Source organism: Salminus brasiliensis, chromosome 13 (assembly GCF_030463535.1).
Source record: "Salminus brasiliensis chromosome 13, fSalBra1.hap2, whole genome shotgun sequence".
NCBI lineage: Eukaryota > Metazoa > Chordata > Actinopteri > Characiformes > Bryconidae > Salminus > Salminus brasiliensis.
Window position 1 is genome coordinate 23,096,135 of NC_132890.1, and position 17,187 is coordinate 23,113,321.

General features: G+C 41.8%; 2 protein-coding genes across 4 annotated transcripts in view; both read left to right on the forward strand.

Annotated features, from left to right (window-relative positions):
• The window catches only part of LOC140574985 (F-BAR and double SH3 domains protein 2), a 119,917-nt gene extending 114,392 nt beyond the window's left edge, over positions 1 to 5,525 (forward strand). For all 3 annotated transcript variants that reach the window (XM_072695086.1, XM_072695087.1, XM_072695088.1), the window contains 3 exons: positions 344 to 518; positions 714 to 805; positions 2,472 to 5,525. In XM_072695086.1, the coding sequence (XP_072551187.1) occupies positions 344 to 518; positions 714 to 805; positions 2,472 to 2,555 (351 nt within the window). In that variant the 3' untranslated portion in view covers positions 2,556 to 5,525. The remainder of the gene's footprint in view (positions 1 to 343; positions 519 to 713; positions 806 to 2,471) is intronic.
• Positions 5,526 to 7,195: 1,670 nt separating this feature from the next.
• On the forward strand, positions 7,196 to 17,178 carry LOC140575335 (NACHT and WD repeat domain-containing protein 2). The gene is made up of 7 exons (XM_072695617.1): positions 7,196 to 7,235; positions 7,646 to 7,734; positions 8,696 to 8,803; positions 9,825 to 9,998; positions 10,111 to 10,246; positions 11,581 to 12,095; positions 13,459 to 17,178. The coding sequence occupies exons 1-7, from the start codon at positions 7,196 to 7,198 to the stop codon at positions 17,158 to 17,160; spliced, it is 4,764 nt and encodes a 1,587-aa protein (XP_072551718.1). The 3' UTR covers positions 17,161 to 17,178.
• The last annotated feature ends 9 nt before the right edge of the window (positions 17,179 to 17,187 follow it).

Here is a 17,187-nt window from a genome sequence, read left to right on the forward strand (position 1 = left end):
ACACTCACTGACCACTGACGTTATGTATATTTGGGTTTATTCTAATGTTATATAGAGTTTTACAGATAGACACACTCACTGACCACTGACTTTATGTTTATTTGGGTTTATTCTAATGTTATATAGAGTTTTACAGGTAGACACACTCACTGACCACTGACTTCCTGTTTATTTGGGTTTATTCTAATGTTAAATAGAGTTTTACAGGTAGACACACTCACTGACCACTGACTTCCTGTTTATTTGGGTTTGTTCTAATGTTATATAGAGTTTTACAGGTAGACACACTCACTGCTAAGACTTGTGCACAGTACTGTACAATAATGTGCCCATTGCTCTGCAGGTGTCGTCGTGTCCCAGACTAACGTCATCCCTGCCCCCATTACCCCTGTATGAGCAGCCTCCCTGCAGCCCCTACACCAGCCCGGACTCTGGCTCCGCCCCCACACTGCCCCGCTCGCCCTCCGTCCTCAACGGAGATCACAAACTGCCCGGCCTGCAGAAAGCACCTGCCCACAGTAAGAAACCTTGAAGAGTGCACATACTTATTAATTCTATTTTTGCTATACATTTTTACATGTGTATAGACTCACTCACTCACTCTCTCGAGTTTACCAGATTTCTCCACAAGGGTGTGCTATTAGTACTCAAATAACCTTTAGTGCTTTAGTGCATCAATGACACTGTGCCTCTTTGTTTGTGTCTTTGTGAAGATCACAGTTCCAGTCTGAGTCCAGAGAGCCCAGGCTTCACCCAGCTGCCCAGATTCACCCCAGATGCATCCGGCCCGGCCAAACTGCGACCTGTAAGAAACCATTTCTAAACAGCTAAGTTTATGTGGCATTTGGGGATAAAATGCACCAGTTACTTGCTTCAGAGCCTAACAATGAGAAATGCCGGTGGAGTCAGACAACACACTTTACAGATAAGTCTGCTGTGGAAAATGTAAGCTTCTTCCATTTGGAATAAACCTACGAATGCCTGGCTTACGGCCATGAAATAGCAAAGGGTGTTATTTTTTCCATTTTGGAATCAGGAGGAAACACCTGCAGCAAGTATTTCGTTCCGCTGAATTGATAAGCGTATGACTTCAAGTGAAGGACAAATAAGTATTTGAGAAAACCTGACATCGTTTTTGCCCATTCCCTTAAGGGAATGTAAATGAGAAATGTACTCAAGGCTTGTCTGCAGTCAAAGGCAGGAGGGTTGCACAGTGATATTTTCACAGCAGTATTTTTGTATTTGATTTCAATTGCATTGCATTTCTCAATATAACAACGTAAAGGAATACTTCTGTCCATTGAGAACAAACGTATACTGCATAGATTTCTGTACTTTAACATTTGTCTTTTTGTAGCAAACAGGTAATGGAAGCTTTAGCCCCACTTATCAGGTTTCTGTATTGAATTCTACCAGAATTGGGATTTGCCATAAAATATAGACAAAGCTCAGGGCTGTCACAATACCAGATCTATGATTTCAAAACCGAGACTGGGTGTATTATCGCACTACTTGATACCAAACAACATATCCAACATATCTTGTGTGCCTTTATTTTTGGCTCCAAGGAGTGCAATATCATCAGCAAAATCGAGGTCCATCAGCCGGCATGGTTCTTGCCAAAATATTCTGAAATTGGCTTGACTCCTAGCCCTTCCCATGACATAGTCGATGGCTAGAAGGAGTAAGAAAGGGGGAGAGGATGCACCCCATACTGCCGCGTACTGGTCTCAGTGGCAATATAGTCAGTAGTTTTAGTCTAGGTCTGGAAAATTGGCTCTAAATTATTACTTTGTATTATTACATTGAAAAATAATTGCATTTACACCTTAATTACCATGTTTTTTTTAGTAGTATTAAAAGTACTGTCAAAACTCAGCTCTGACCAGCTGCAGTATTGAAAATATACTGTACTTCTGATACTATTTCTACTAATGTTTTTTTGCTAATGTACTTTAGTGCATGTTTCTACATAGCAGGGAGTCATACAGTGTCAGAAACCACCGAAGCGCGATCATGCTGCTAGCCATCGGCAGCCGAGGCCTAGAAAGAGCACACTTGGCCTTACTCTCTCCAGGGTGGGTAGATGGCGCCCCCCCCATATCACTTTGTTGCAGTGCTGGCTGTCACTGGCATCTGAAGACTGGTGCGTTGGAGCCGGGTGTGCGCTTCCCTCCCAGTGTGTTGGTTTCACAGCGAAGTTGCTTCTGCAGCAGGTTGAAAAATTAGCGTCTTGACTGCACACTGGTGTCGAGGGCGATGGGGAGGGTAAAATATGTGTGAAAAGCAGATAATTCTGCACATTTTAAGGTGGGTGTGTGATGACTTTTGGTGATATTTGGTGGCCCATAAGCTTTCATTACTTGTTAGCCACATTAGCCTTTTAGCTCCAGTGCAAAAACTAAAACAAGCCAACTTCAGACATCATGTCACGGAATAAACTCAGGCTGATCTGTCTCTTCCTCTGTCAGGTTCGAGCAGCCCCGCCACCCCCAAAGCAGCACCCTCGCAGGCAGGTGGAGAAGACTGAGGAAGTGGAGATCACACTGGTGTAATGGCGCTAACCTGCAGTTTGGAGGACTCATCTGCACCTGACCTCAAACTCCTCCCACTGGTATCAGAGGGCAGGGTTAATGTAAGCCACACCCCCATTCGCTCTGAAAGGAGGAGGATTGCATTTTAAAGCCCCTGGCCCTTCCTTTTTTATTCTTTTTTTTGGGGGGGGGTTCTCAGAAACACCTCTTCTGGCGTCACGGATTGCTTGGTGCCTTTAACCCTTTTCATGCCAAATCCAATCCTTGTATTTGTAACTGTACGCTGCTTCAAAGGCAGACTTCAGTCTTTGTCTTGGGCAAAAGGACCACAAGCAGCCAGTCATGTGGCTTCGGCCTGTTGGACTTTTTTGCTGTACTAATGCGAGATTGCAGACAAGAATGAATAAAGCATTGTAACAGCGAAGGAGGCTTTACTTGCACATATACATATCAAGCAGGCTATACAATAGCAGAAATGCAATAGCAGGAGGTGTGGGGGGGGCACGTTTTGTGTTCTTCGTTTTTTTTTTTTTTTTTTTTTGAATGGGGTAGTGTACAGGGGGGCTGATTGTAGTGGGTGTGGGTGACCGAGATTGCCCTGGCTTCAGCCACAATGTAGTCCTACCGTACGTATTTAATGTGTATTAGTACAGTACATTACTGTTGTCATAGGAATGTTCAGAATATGTGCAACATTTCCTCATATAATGTAACTGAGTGGAGGCTTCTTTCAAATGTCATAGAATGTCATGGTGTTGACATGTTAAGGAGAAAGGGAACTGTGTATAAAAGGGTAAAAGGATGAAAAGAGAGCGCGAGAGGGAGGGAGTAGGACTGTGTGAAAGAGAATGAAGGCTGGATCCTCCATTAGCTTCTCTTCCCCCTCCTACCAAGCCCTCTCTGTCCTCCAGCCAAGCCTGTTATTCCTCCGTATCGTGTTGAATCCGAGTACAGTACTAACTTGCATAGATATTATCCTTTTCTCAGCTTTTCATTATGAAGACTGGCATTTGTACGTATTACTAATATTTAGTCCTCGAAAGGAAGCGTGAGTGCAGGTTTTTTTCAGACGTGTTGCTGTGTGCGTGCGTGAGGGTGTGCGTGTGTATTGTGCCCCGAGAGTGAGCTGCCAGGCCAACGTTGGGCCTCATCGCTGTTTTATGGCCGAACCTGTTTGCATTACGCCAATCGCAACATGAGCATCAGTTAAAAGTGCTTTATTTTTCTTCCTGATTCATATCTTGCTCTCTCATCACATCAGCTCCAACAGAAGGATGTGTTCGGCCCTACGCAGGGGCTGCGGGGAGGCTACTGTGGTGCTGTCTGATTGTAATTACTAAAAATTGGCATTTTTATAGTTTTCACTGTTCAAATATTGAACAGCTTCTACATATCACAGTAAGAATATTGAAATGAATAAAATTAATCTAAAGCTATAAGGACTGCCCAGGATTTTTTACTTTCTGGACATGGATTTCCCACCTCTGAGATAAACAAACATTATTATGTATAATAAGCTCCCCAGACAAAAAGTTACCTTCTGTGTTTAAGGTGGTAGTAACGTCATCTGCAGAAGCCTGAAGTTACTACCACTACCACTAATTCCTCCAAATATATCATTTTCTGACCCTATATATATATATATATAATATAATATATAGTATATAATATACAGAAAATGATATATTTGGAAGCCAAAAATAATAATAAAGAAAATAAACTAACAAATTCATACATTATTAATTTGATTAATGAGTTTTTGTGACTGCTAGGACTTTTTTTAAAGTACTGTGTGTGCGTGTGTGTACAGTAATACCTATATATTCTAAAACCCAGTTTCTAGCAATTACTGCAGATGAGACGATGAATGAGAGAGCAAACCCACTCTAGCCTCCCAAGTGCTTTTTCCTTTGTACGAGGGGCAGCTATTTTCTCTATAGTTTGAGTTTCAATTGCGTGTCATAAGTTCGGTCAGTGTTTTTTTTTTTTTAAGTCTGAAGGTCTAGAAAACTCACACATGGCACATGAAAACCACATGGTCCACTTTTCCATTTCATTTTAACTGAGGAAATATACTGAATGGCTGATATTTACATTAATCTCAACCTGTATCTGCAATTGTACCATTATTTTCACCAGTATATCATGTATCAGCACTTATCAGATGTTTTACTGCTTCTGTTGTCCCATATCCCACCAGTTGCCCCTTGTCAAGTAGCATAGCTGCCTAACTCCATTGTGTTTGTTTGTTTTATTGTTGTTGTTTTTGTTTTTGTTTTTTGTGCGTGTATGACTGATAATATTTCACTTATTGTGGAAAAAAAATCACAATCCCTACATTTATTCACCACAAAAGGAAGAAAAATAATAAGTTTAGCTTGAGTTTAGCATAGTGTTGGTAATGAAAGCAGGGTTGTATAGATAATATCTCCTTAAAAATTGGAGTTTTGTGTACAACTGATAAGAATTAAAAAAAAAAAAAAAGCTGTTTTGGATTTTTTTTTTTATCAGAGTGGACGATATTGGAATAATTATGCCCTTGTGTCATTTTGTTTTTGTCGCAGCCTATTTTCTTGTTGATCTCGTTGAGATCTTTTGAATGTTATCGAACTTGTTTTGAAGTTTATTATGCTTTACTGTGCGGCCCATCCTGTCAGCAAACTGTTCTCCCTCACAAAACTCTTCAGCTTTTTTATTATTGTTAATATTATTATTATTATTATAACTCTCCCAGGTTCCTTCTGACAGTGAGAACTGCATCTTTTTCAAAAACGTCATCAACATTCTCTCTTAATATCTTACTTTTTACTTTGTTTTATTGTAATTGAAGATGACTCAAAGCTGCTAGATAAAAATGGTGTAATAAGACGGGACTGTTGCTGCAGTGACGGTGTCAGAGAACAGGTGAAAACATTTCTTTCTGCATATTATTAGCTGTAAAATAATTTGTATTTATTGTGTACAAATGTTAAATAAAAAATGAGAAAAGTGCACCTGCAGTTTGTGTGCGTTTGTGTATGTACGATTGTGTGAAAAAAAATGGACGATCCTTGAAAGCCTTTTTTAATATATTTAAACATGCTGACATCTGATCTTCACTTGAGCAATATTAAGAGATGGAGGTAAAATAATGAAACCAATAAAAATAATGAATAAATTAATTAATTAAATGCAATTTTCATTTTTACAAAAAAAGGTAGGTCACACCATGCTCTAATAGCAGGTATGCCCTTCTTTCGCTGAAATAACGTCAGTTAGACGTGTCCTTTAATGGTCTACCAGTCTCTAGGAGTCAGTCATCAACTGGGAGAAAGTTTTTTCCCACTCCTCCATGCAGAATTCTTTCAGCTTTAGTTTTTAGACAGATGGTCTCACATTTTCCTCAAGCGCCCTCTGTCTGATACGATAAAGAATTCCTAGTGAATTCTGTGTTGGAGAGCTCTCCAGACCCTACTGCAGAAAAGCAGCTCCCAAACCATGACATTTCCACCTCCATGCTTCACAGGATATGGCTTCTTGTGCTCAAATACCGTGTCTTGTTTACACGAAACGTGTCCAAATAATGCAACTTTGGATTCATCTGTCCAAAGCACATCACATTGTTCCAGAAGTCCTAGTCCTGGTCTATATGTTCACTGAAAACTGGAAAGTCGTGCCCTGATGTTTGGTTGTTTTGTTTTTTGGGGTTCTTTTTTGACAGCAAGCATTTCCTCCTTGAACGTTCAATAAAAATCAAATGTGTGTGTGTGTGTGTGTGTGTGTGTGGTTTCTTTCTGATGGGAGGTGCTGTCATTTGACTTCAGCTGTAGCAAGAGCTACCTGTAGATCCTGTGATGACATGACGATTGGGTCAAAGCATTACCAAAACATCAGGCAAATCTTGTGGGGAGTTCAGTACCTACCAAAAGTGCTCCAAGGAAGGTCAATCGGTGATCCGAAGACAGGGTCATGGGTGGCCAAAGCTCATTGATGCTTATAGAGGCCCCATTTCACAACTTACAGAGCTTAAAGGATCTGCCTAACATTGGTCTTGGTGCCAGATACCACAAGACTCTTTGAGAGCTCTTGTGGAGTCAGTGCCTCGACAGGTCAGAGCTGCTTTGGTGGCACAAGGGGGATCTAGACCATACTGAACAGGTTATGGCTGACTGGTGTATAGAAATGTGCAGATTTTTATGAAATATCACATTTTTTAAACTATGGGTCATTTAAAGGTTAGGGATGGATTAGGTGGTGCCACACAAACACTATAGTACACAAGCTGAGGTTGCATCAGCCTCATCTACGTTTACAGTAATGCACAGCAGGTCAGTGGAACTCTCCTATAAAGAAAGTAATACGAGTATGTGTGTGTATCAGATTTCACACAGTATGGTTAAAGCCTCCTGTTCATCTGCCCGCCGCTCTGGACGGCTGAGTGGGTGGAACTGCACACATTCCATGTAATACCAGGAGAAAAGTTCTTGCCAGGAAGTGAAATACAAACAAACGTGAATAAGGAGGGGCGTTGTGTTTTTACCGCAGTAATTCCCCCCCTTCACTTTGCCTGCCTGTTCAACATAACGCACAACACTCACCATGAGGACATGAACCCTCTATCCCTCCGACCTGCTTCATGCTTCTGATGTGGACGGCTGGATCTGGTCTCAGTTGATGTTAGCATGGCATGTGTGAAGGTTTACTTGTGTTCTAACCCAGAGGGTAGGCCTGTTTATGCTTTCTTATTGCTTGATACAGTTATGTGTATCTATCTATTCTCAGGTTCCGCCATGAAGTCTAATAATTATGCAACCTTAAACTGCACCAAAGTCTGTTAAATATTCAATATTTATAAACTAAGTAGAATGCAAAATGAGTGTAAATCTAAAAAAATCAATGATTTGAAACCTGATTTGTATTGAATTTTGATATAATTAAGAATGATTTAATTTTATTCTTTAAAATACACAAAATAACACTTATTGTATGATCAGTACCAATTATCTAGGGCCTAGTATAAAACCAAAGTGTATGTTCTGTAGTGATTAGAACAGACGTCTGATTTTTATTCTGTATGTTTTTCTATGTAACTTTGATGTGAATAATTGTTTTATGCTGACCATGTGTTTTAGACTCTGTGGTGGAGAGGAGGTTTCTGAGAGAGAATGTGTTCCCCAAACTGAGGGACCACTGCAGATGCACGTATGGAGTAGACTTCAGGGTGAAGAGAGTTCTCTTTTATTTAATTGCTTCTTTTATTAACTTTCCCACTGTGCCACTCATCGCAACTGGTGTGGCGCCAGGCCTTCGCTGCTCCTCTGTGCTCGGGGCACCAAGGACTTTCTTTTGTAAATCTCTGTTTACTTTACTTTATTATTCATGAGTTCTTGTCTTTGTAGTTATGCTTATTTAACAGCATGTATTTGTGTTATGAAAGCTGAGTGTATTTTCCTGGAACTCTTTGTGTTATTTATTTATTTATTTTTTTGAGGGGTGGAGTCTTTCTGTCCAAACATTAATGTGCCAGACAAACAGACAAACAGGTTCTAACCAATGCTTTAATAACCCCCTTTAGACATCACATGGTGCTGAATGCAAATAAAGTAAATAAATTGGGTTTATATATATATATATATATATATATATATATATATATACACTGGAACAGATGGAAACATAAATACAGTAACGAGAGACAAGAATAAATTTAGCTTAATTTTTCCTTTTTGACATAATGTTAATTTGACAGTTGTTCTTTACATAGGGTCATGATGAATGGACCAATACAAATGCACCTTATTTAAATAAAATGTACATTTTTAAATACAGCATGATTTCCACCATGTGCATATGTTCAAGTCCACGCCATTAAGCACTTATTTATCAAACCAGGTGCTAGATGATAACTCTAAATAATACTAGACTTCCATGAGGAGAGCTTTGGAGATCTTATAATGAACACAGTGATGTAAAATCACGACTTTCTGTTTGAATATTATTAGTCTTTATTCTAATATCAGTGTTTTACTGAGCAAATAAACACTTATTGCCCAGATAAGGAGCTTTATCATTCTAGTTTTCACAGGGGACTAAAACTTTTGCAGAGTCTGCTGCTTTAATACTGTACATAACATAATACATCATATGTACTGTATGTTTTGTGTGTGGTCCATCTTCCGCAGGTTATTGACCCCTATGAGGGGGTGGACTCAGCTAACTGGCCCACGCAAGAGGTGCGGCTGCAGTTTATTGAAGAGTGTAGAGAGAATTCATTGGGGCCTTTCTTTGTGGTAATAAGCCTTTTTTTAAACTTTGGACTTATGCTTGTTTTGCTGTGCAGTCATATTCATTTAAATATAATGTAACAAAGCAATGAACTTACAATAATGGTAATAATGATAATTATGCTGTAAAAACATGATGTACAGTGGCATGCAACGTTATGGGCACTGCTGGTCAAAACAGGTGTAAATAGTTAAGTGAGTAAAAGTTGAACTGATCTTCAAAAGGCGTCAAAGCTAAAGATGAAATATTCTTTTCAGCATTTAAAACAAGATTAGTGTATTATTTTGATTTGCACAATTTTAGTTAGGAAAAAATTTCATGCAAAGAACACCAGTCCAACTGTTAAGCACAGGGGCGAATCAATCATCGGGCTTGTGCTGCAGCCAGTGGCTCAAGTAACATTTCACTGGTAGAAGGAAGAGTGGATTCGATGAAATACCAGCAAATTCTGAAAGCAAACACCACAGGGTCTCTAAAAAAAGCTGAAGATGACAAATGGATGGCTTCTAAAGCAGAATCACGAACCTAAACACACCTCAAAATCCACAATGAACTACCTCAAGAGGCACAAGCTGAAGGTTTTGCCATGGTCCTCACAGTCCCTGAACCTAAACATCATCAACAATCTGCGGACAGACCCTATAAGAGAGGTGCAGCAAGACGACCCAAGAACCTCACAGAACTAGAAGAACCCTTTGTAGGACAAATGGGCGAAAAATCCCCAAACAAGCACAACGATTTTTCGCTGCTATAGAAAAAAAAGCATTTACAAGCTGTGATCCTTACTTCAGTACTGACCATGTAGCACTTGGGCATGTGCCCAAACTTTTGCTTCAAGCCCTTTTTTTCTTTTCTGTTGGTTTAAAACTGTATACGATGGAAATAAAAATAATAATATTAAAATAATTTTTACTTGCTGAACTATTTACAGTAACTGATATCTTGACTGGGGTGCCCAAACTTTTGCAAGACACTGTATATAGCAAGCTTTTCAAAGTGTTAGCGTCTCTCTGTGCGGGCTGACAGGCTCTGGTGGGTGAACAGTACGGACAGGTGTGTTTACCTGAGCGGCTGGAGCTCTCCGAGTTCCTGACGTTGCTGCAGGTGTGCCAGAACATGGGCTTCAGCTGCGACGTCCTGGAGAAATGCTACCGGCGAGACGAGAACAGCATACCCCCCAAATACTGTCTGATCAGCCTGGTGAATACCCCCACTCCCCCCCCCCACCCAGGATGAGACTGGTAGAGCTCTTTTTGCATATAGAACTGATCTAAATCCTAAATCTCCAATCCATTGTTTTTCTTGTCCACAGTCGCGGCAGGAGATGGAAAACAACGGCTGGCATGATGAGTCTGAAAAGGCGAGGATGATGATACAGTATGTGGCGACTCAGTGTGTCCTGCGGGGTGATGTTAACCCAGAAAAAGCTCAGAAATATTTCAGATCTGGTAAGTTTGTTGAGGATGATGATGACCTGTTTTTGGATTTTTGGAAAAAAAATTAAAGAAACTTCTCTGCACTTATTTGTATGTTATTTTATTAGCACAGTTATTTTTTTTTATTCTTATTTATATTGTGTATATAGTGTAAATTATTTATCTACATTTTTGTAACTGAGTGTCTTGCTCTCCCTTTCTGCTGTGACACTGAGAATTTCCCCACTGCGGGACTAATAAAGGACTATCTTATCTTATCTCTTAATCGTCTGAAAGGAAACGCATGTGCATGAAACGATTTTCATTGCTTAAAATGCTTCACTTTTTATTTAAGCTTCACTTTTTAAATGTATTATTAGCATTTATTAATTTACGTCACAGTCGTGCTGTTACGCTGCCTTCCTTTTATCGGATGTTGGCACTAGAAATGACGCCACACCCAGTTAACAGCATTCCAGCCTGATATTTGCACATTATTCCAAAACTTTTCCAAAAACAGCGAAAGACTTCTGAGTTTATCACAAGTGGTTTGACAGTCTATTACCAGTGTTTTAAATGGCAAATCGAACCAAAATATATAAATATGTCCCACTTTTTCACAATTTGCACTCAGGTTAGCATTGTTAGCGATTCTGATGCTGTATTTTGCGCCTCCAGACATCTTGGAAACCCATCCACAGATAAAAGTTGGACCTCACTGTGTGTATGACTGATTTCATGAGACACAAATAGACAGAGGTTTATGACTGTTGTACTGTACTGATGTTCGGTGCAGCCATCTTGGCCTTTGAACTCTTGGTTGGTGAGGCTCTCCAGACTTTCCCAGTAGGAAATCTCCTACTTGGAACTTGGAAAATGCAACATAACACTGTCTGATAACACAATCTTGAGTGCTCTATTGCTTTTCTACCACTGTTCTGTAAATAAATAAAGTATATATTTGTGAAATAGATCAATTGAGTCATGGATGAATGGACTTATGGTGAAATGAGAGCATGGATAGAGTTAGAACGCTTCTCAACCAATCAGCTTGCTTGGCAGGAACTAACTGTTGTATGATTGTACATTGGGTTAAGCTGAAATAGGGCTCTTTTAGTTATTTTGGGTTAAAATGAATGAAAAATACATACCTGGCAAGAGTGACACCATCATGGCAAAGGTGTTTCACCCATAGTGAGGCTCAGCCACTGATTGCACTTCAGATGTGCAGACTTGGGGCCTCATTTTAGCGGTCTTTAGGCGAGCCGTCTACCGTGCAGTTTGCAGTGTAGTGGGTGAGAGTATGAGGTCTGGGCCCTGTGTGTAACCCCTGACTTTGTCATCTTCCTCTATTATTTCACTTTCAGGCCTTGAGAATGACCTCCGCTTTGCACTGGAAGGCCGCTCCTGCGCAGATATCAGAAGATGTCTTTGCTATGTTAACAACCCTGGTAAACAAGCTGTCCAGGGGAAGAAAGACGATGAACCATACACAGATTTCCAGACACCATCGGTTCGACTGAAGCATCTGCGCGACGACTTCCTTCCAAATCTGGTCCGAACTCACAAGGCTTTGGTGTATACCACCACCACCACAGAGTTTGACGAACAGCAAAGCTATGCCGAGGATTTAGGCCATCAGCTCTTTTTGGATCTGAAGAAGCTCATAGACCGTTCTGTTGTGAGGAAGGAGGATCAAAATCTGGATTCATTCTCCCAGCAAAGGGACCTGTGTGCCGTCTTTTCTCGACTCTACAAAATCGAGCGAGACGAGGTCACGCATGTCAGAGCTTACCTGGAACAGGACACAAAATATCCATTTGTTCTAGTAGGTGGGCCATGCACAGGCAAAAGTGTATTTCTGGCCCACTGTGCAAATCAGGTATGCTTTCAATCAGCCCATCCATGCTCCACCCGCTAGCGTACAATGTTCTTTCATAGCAACCGTTGCCAACCTGGAAAGGTCATCTAATTTTGAAACATGCCCATTTAAGCTGGTTAACCTGCTTGGCATATGTCCAAATGTCCATTCAGCTACTTTAAGTTGCACTCATTGCTGACACTGATGTGCAAATGCATACGAGCAGCTTGTCTAGTCCCTGTAGAAAAGTATTGCCAAAAGAATAGGACTCTCTGAAGCAGAAAACATGAACCTAGTTCAGAGTGGTATAAAGCCCTCCAGCATTGAGGTGTGAGCAGTTAAACTGTATTCTGGAATTATGGTGCTCTATATGAAGTGGGGCAGTGAGCATCTAACATCCTGACCTCACTACTGCTCTTGTCAAAAGTCAAAATGTAGTAGAAAGCCTTCCCTGGACAGTAGAGACACTTTTTAAAATACCCTTGAAGAAACAATGAATGGGCAGGTGTCCCAATACTTTAGTCCACTTAGTGTATGTTATCATTTGAGTTTGATGGACTAGCTGCTTAACTAGTGGGTGCAATTTGTCCAAGCTGGTTGCCAAGATGGTCATACTGGTTGACTAATTTGATAAAGCTGGTTGACTGGTGAGGATAAACTGGTTAACCGGTTTGGTAAGTTTGTCATGTTGGTGGGCCATTGTGGTCAGGCTGGTTATGCTGGTCATGCTGGTCAACAAGTGTGGTTATGCTGGTCATGCTGGTCATCAAATTTGGAGATACTTGTTGACTAGCCTGGTTTAGTTGGTCATGCTGGTAAGAAAATGAAACCATAATAAGTACTTAAAACGTTCTTATGAAAGAAAAGACACTCGATCGTGTTCTCCTCTTGTCCATGCGGGCTTCCTATGTCCATGCGTGTCCATGCGGGCTTCGCAAAACTACACACGGTAGTTGAATTCTCTAAATAATGAGCTCCGAGGCGTGAGTGAGTGGTTGTATGTTGCTCCCTGCAATGGAATGGCGTCCTGTCCACAGGGTATTCCTGGCTTGCGGCCAGTGATTCCAGGTAGGCTCTGGACCCACTGCGACCATAACTAAGAAGAAGCGAGTAAGAAGATTCTCAACTTCTTTTGACTTCAAACTCAGAATCCCAGAAAACTCTGGCCACTACTAGGACTGATCAAGCGTTCTTTTGTTTACTGGAACATTCTGCAAATCTTGTCCAGCCTGGCAACAGTTGCTATAAAAGAAAGTGTTTGTGGGCTGATCATGGATAGGTCAGTTTGGTTTTCCATATAGATGTAGTTTGGAGCTCAAATGTAGATAATTCTCATGGAAGATGTGCATAAATAAATTGTAAATGATAGGATCTTCTCTTTCAGATCAAAACATGGATGAAGGACCAGGACCCAGTGGTTGTTGTGCAATTTACAGATTTGAACAACTCCTTGAAACAAAGTCTCCTCAGCATATGTCATCAGCTTGCTTCAAGCTGCAATCAGCCATACAACGCCTGTCCCAAAAACATCTTTGAATTGAAAGAGACTTTTAACAATCTCCTGGCCACAAGCTCGGTTTCCTCTAATCTCCTGATACTTATTATAGATGGACTTGACCAAATGCCAAATACCAACGGACCTCTGGACTTGACCTGGCTTCCCAAGACTTTACCTGCTAATGTAAAGCTGTTCATTTCTTCCTCGCCAACAAAGTCTGGGCTTCTCTCTGCAATCAAGGCTCATTACCCAGAATCGACCTTGTTCTTTGATCTAGAGCCATTGGACAGTAAAAGCTGTAACCAGATGCTGACATCTCTCCTCTTGGCAGCCAACAGGAGGATAACATCCGGTCAGCAGATGTATGTAAATCAAGTCTTTAAAGAATGTTCTCTCCCCTTGTATGTGGAGCTATTATACAGACAAGTGAGGTGCTGGGGTTCAGAGTTAGAGATTACCCCTGACACGTTGGTCCCAGGGGTCCACACTAACATTGGCCAGTTTTTAGATCACCTTGAGGAAAAACATGGACATGTGCTAGTCAGGAGAGCACTACAGTATCTCACCCTGTCCAGACATGGTTTGACCGAGGCCGAGTTGACTGATCTCCTCTCTTGTGATGATGAGATTCTGGCAGCTGTCCTTCCACTGGAGGATGATGTGCCTTATAAATTGAGAGTTCCAGAAGTTGTGATGGAAGGGCTACTCTTAGACCTTAGAGGATTTATATGGGCAAGGAGCACTTTGGGCACATTGGTCTGGGTCAGCAGACACTTTACCTTGGTCGTCCATAAAAGGTACTTGTCTTCGAATGAACAACAGAGCGTGCACTCTTTGTTGGCCAACTATTTTAATGGTAGGTGGGCGTGCGGCACAGCTAAGCCATTGATGCTCACTGCAAGACTTAGCGCAAAAATGCCAGACAACGTTATCCAAAATGCCATGCCAGTGAAGATTTACAGGGACAGGCAAATTCCTGGTCAACCCTGGATGTTTCAACCTGTTTCAGGTTCATCTAAGTGTGCCTATCCCAATCTTAGAAAACTGCAGGAGCTGCCTTTTCATCTAATGCAGAGTGGCAATGTGGAGGAGCTTGGTCACGTGATGCTCTCACAAAAGTTCCTGAATGCAATGTTCCAAGGAATGCTAGCAGAGGAGTTGGCATTTTGGGTCGAGAAGGTGTCTCAGAAAGTATTTCCCAGAGAGCTTAAACTTTTCGCTACTTTCCTGAAAGCCTCAGCCTGTTGGCTGCAAGACTGCACTGCACACCTAGCATCGATAATGCAGGCCAATCTGTTCCCCTTCATAAATGTTTTCCCTGAGTTAGAGGAATTTGCCAACCAGGCAAGAAATGACGGTACTGGGGTGACTACAATATTATCCCCCACACCTTCTGTTCCCGCCACTCATTGGGTACTTCCGGCAGCCAAGGTATCTCCAATTATAAAGGCAGCTGTAGCTCAGTCTGGCTCTGCCGTAGTGATTCAGGACAATGGCTCTGCTTGGGTCTGGAATGGAAGTGATTCTGAAGGCTTCATACTCTCCCAGTCATCCAAATGTCTGCAGTTTGCAGATGTTAGATGCACTGCAAATGTATTCATGCTCATGACGCAGAATGATAAACTTCTATTATGGGACATTAATGCTCCCTCACACCTTCAGGAAGTTCAGACCCAACACATGGAACAAGGCCAACAGAGCACTATACAGAGCATCGATGGCATCTTGGTGTTCAATTGCAAGATCTTCGTATTTTCTAAGGGAAGAAGTTCTGTCAGTGTTTTTGCCGAGGGAAGAGAAGTTGCCCCGCTCCAGTGTTCTTCCGGCGTAACGTGCATGTCATGTTCTGTGGATGGACACATGATTTGCTGTGGTCAGAAAGAGGGCACTGTGAGCATATTTGACTCTCAAAGTGGACTCCTGTTGGCCTCTTTCGCTTGCTCAACAGGAACGTCTGTGTTTGACCTTATCCTTGACGCGCAAGGAGAGACAATGTCAAGTGTTGACAGCACAGGAAGTGTGTTTGTGTGGGACATTAAGATGATAACCATTCCAGAGCTCCTTAAAGAAAGCCTGAGCTACAGCAAGGAAAAAGTCTTAAATACAGACCACTCCGAGAGCAATCTTCTCCTCATCTGTAAAAGACAACGGATCAAAATAATTGGCATGCATCTGTTGGATGTAGAAGACCAGTTCAAAGCTCCAAAGGGCAAAACTTTTGTGGAAGCAGTTCTAGACCCTGAGGCACACTTCATCATTGCTTTGATAAAGGACTGCCCGTTCCTTTTGGTCTGGAACTGGGCCTCAGGTCAATGTGTGTTAAGCCTAGACACTGGAACCCCTGAAGCTTTCAGACTGATAAAGCTCAGGGAATGTCCTTACCTTACAGCTGTCACAAGCACAGGCGTCATCAGTTTGGATATGGATCTTATTTCAGTGGCGGCTTCCACACCAAAATCTAGAGAGAAAGTGGTGAAAGTTGTTGTGGAACCCGGTGGGGAACACTTTTATACCTCAGACGGTTCAGAGCTGGTGTGGAGGTGGACCGCTTTAGATGGGGAAGTGGAAAGCCACTTGCTTCACCATGGTGCTGTGGAGGACATGGCTCTTTCAACTGACGGCCTTCTCTTTTTAACCCTTGCCTCAAGCAACATCTATGTCTGGAACACTAGAACAAATGAGAACGTTCACCAAATCCACGATAGCCAAGCATCTCGGGTGTTGCTAACTCCAAAAGGCAACTCTGCAGTGTCTCTCTCAGAAACAGGTCTTTCGAGGGTATGGAAGTTGTGCAGTGGACATGTGGTTTGCAGCATCCATCATCATCTCAGAGATGCTGTCATCTCACCAGAGAGTACCTTCCTTCTGGGCATCAACAGAGGGGATCTCCTGGCTGTGAGTCTTTGGTCTGGTTACATCAGCAAACGGTTCTCTAGTTCTGAATGGTCGGAAGTTGTTGCCTTCCTCCCACTGTCAGACCATCCAGACTATGTGATTGTAATTACCACTTCGGGAGCTTTGTACTCATGGAGGCTAACGGAAGAGACTGTTTGCCACCAGTTCCAGTTCCCAGAGTCTCTCCAGTATCCACTACAGTTCTTCAATGTCTCGTGTGATGGAAGCTATGGCATAATTTCTGTAGATGAATCCGAGATAAACATCTTAGATGTTTACCATGGTAAAGTGTGCTCCTTGAAAGCTGAGGGACCTGTCTGTCATCAGTTTGTGGCCATCAGTCGTAAATATGCGGTCTATGTCTGCAGCCCTTCCATGAGGTGCCAGAGTTACACTTGTGACCTTCATAACAGGCATATCTTGGTTGCCATACAAGTAACCGATGGAAAGAAATTGGGCAAGTTGCACCTATGTAAAACCCCATCTGCTCTAACGCTTTCTGAGGAGTCGTGTGTGTATGTTGGATTTGAGGATGGCTCTGTTGGAGTGTTTGCTATTAATGACATAGATGGTAACACAGTTTCCAGGCCTAAATCTAAGACCACAGGACTGATGTGTCCATTTGATGAACCTGAGGTTTGGTCACCGTTGGCAGTGCCTAACATTACTCGGCTAGAGGCAGCTTCTGAATAACTATAAATACTGCAAATCCAAACCTCA

Bases quoted from the DNA above. Each gene is read 5' to 3' on its own strand.
- LOC140575335 (XM_072695617.1), top strand. From the start codon at position 7,196: ATGGCATGTGTGAAGGTTTACTTGTGTTCTAACCCAGAGG. The intron at 8,804-9,824 runs GTAATAAGCCTT...GCGGGCTGACAG, and splicing joins CATTGGGGCCTTTCTTTGTG to GCTCTGGTGGGTGAACAGTA. The intron at 10,247-11,580 runs GTAAGTTTGTTG...TTTCACTTTCAG, and splicing joins TCAGAAATATTTCAGATCTG to GCCTTGAGAATGACCTCCGC.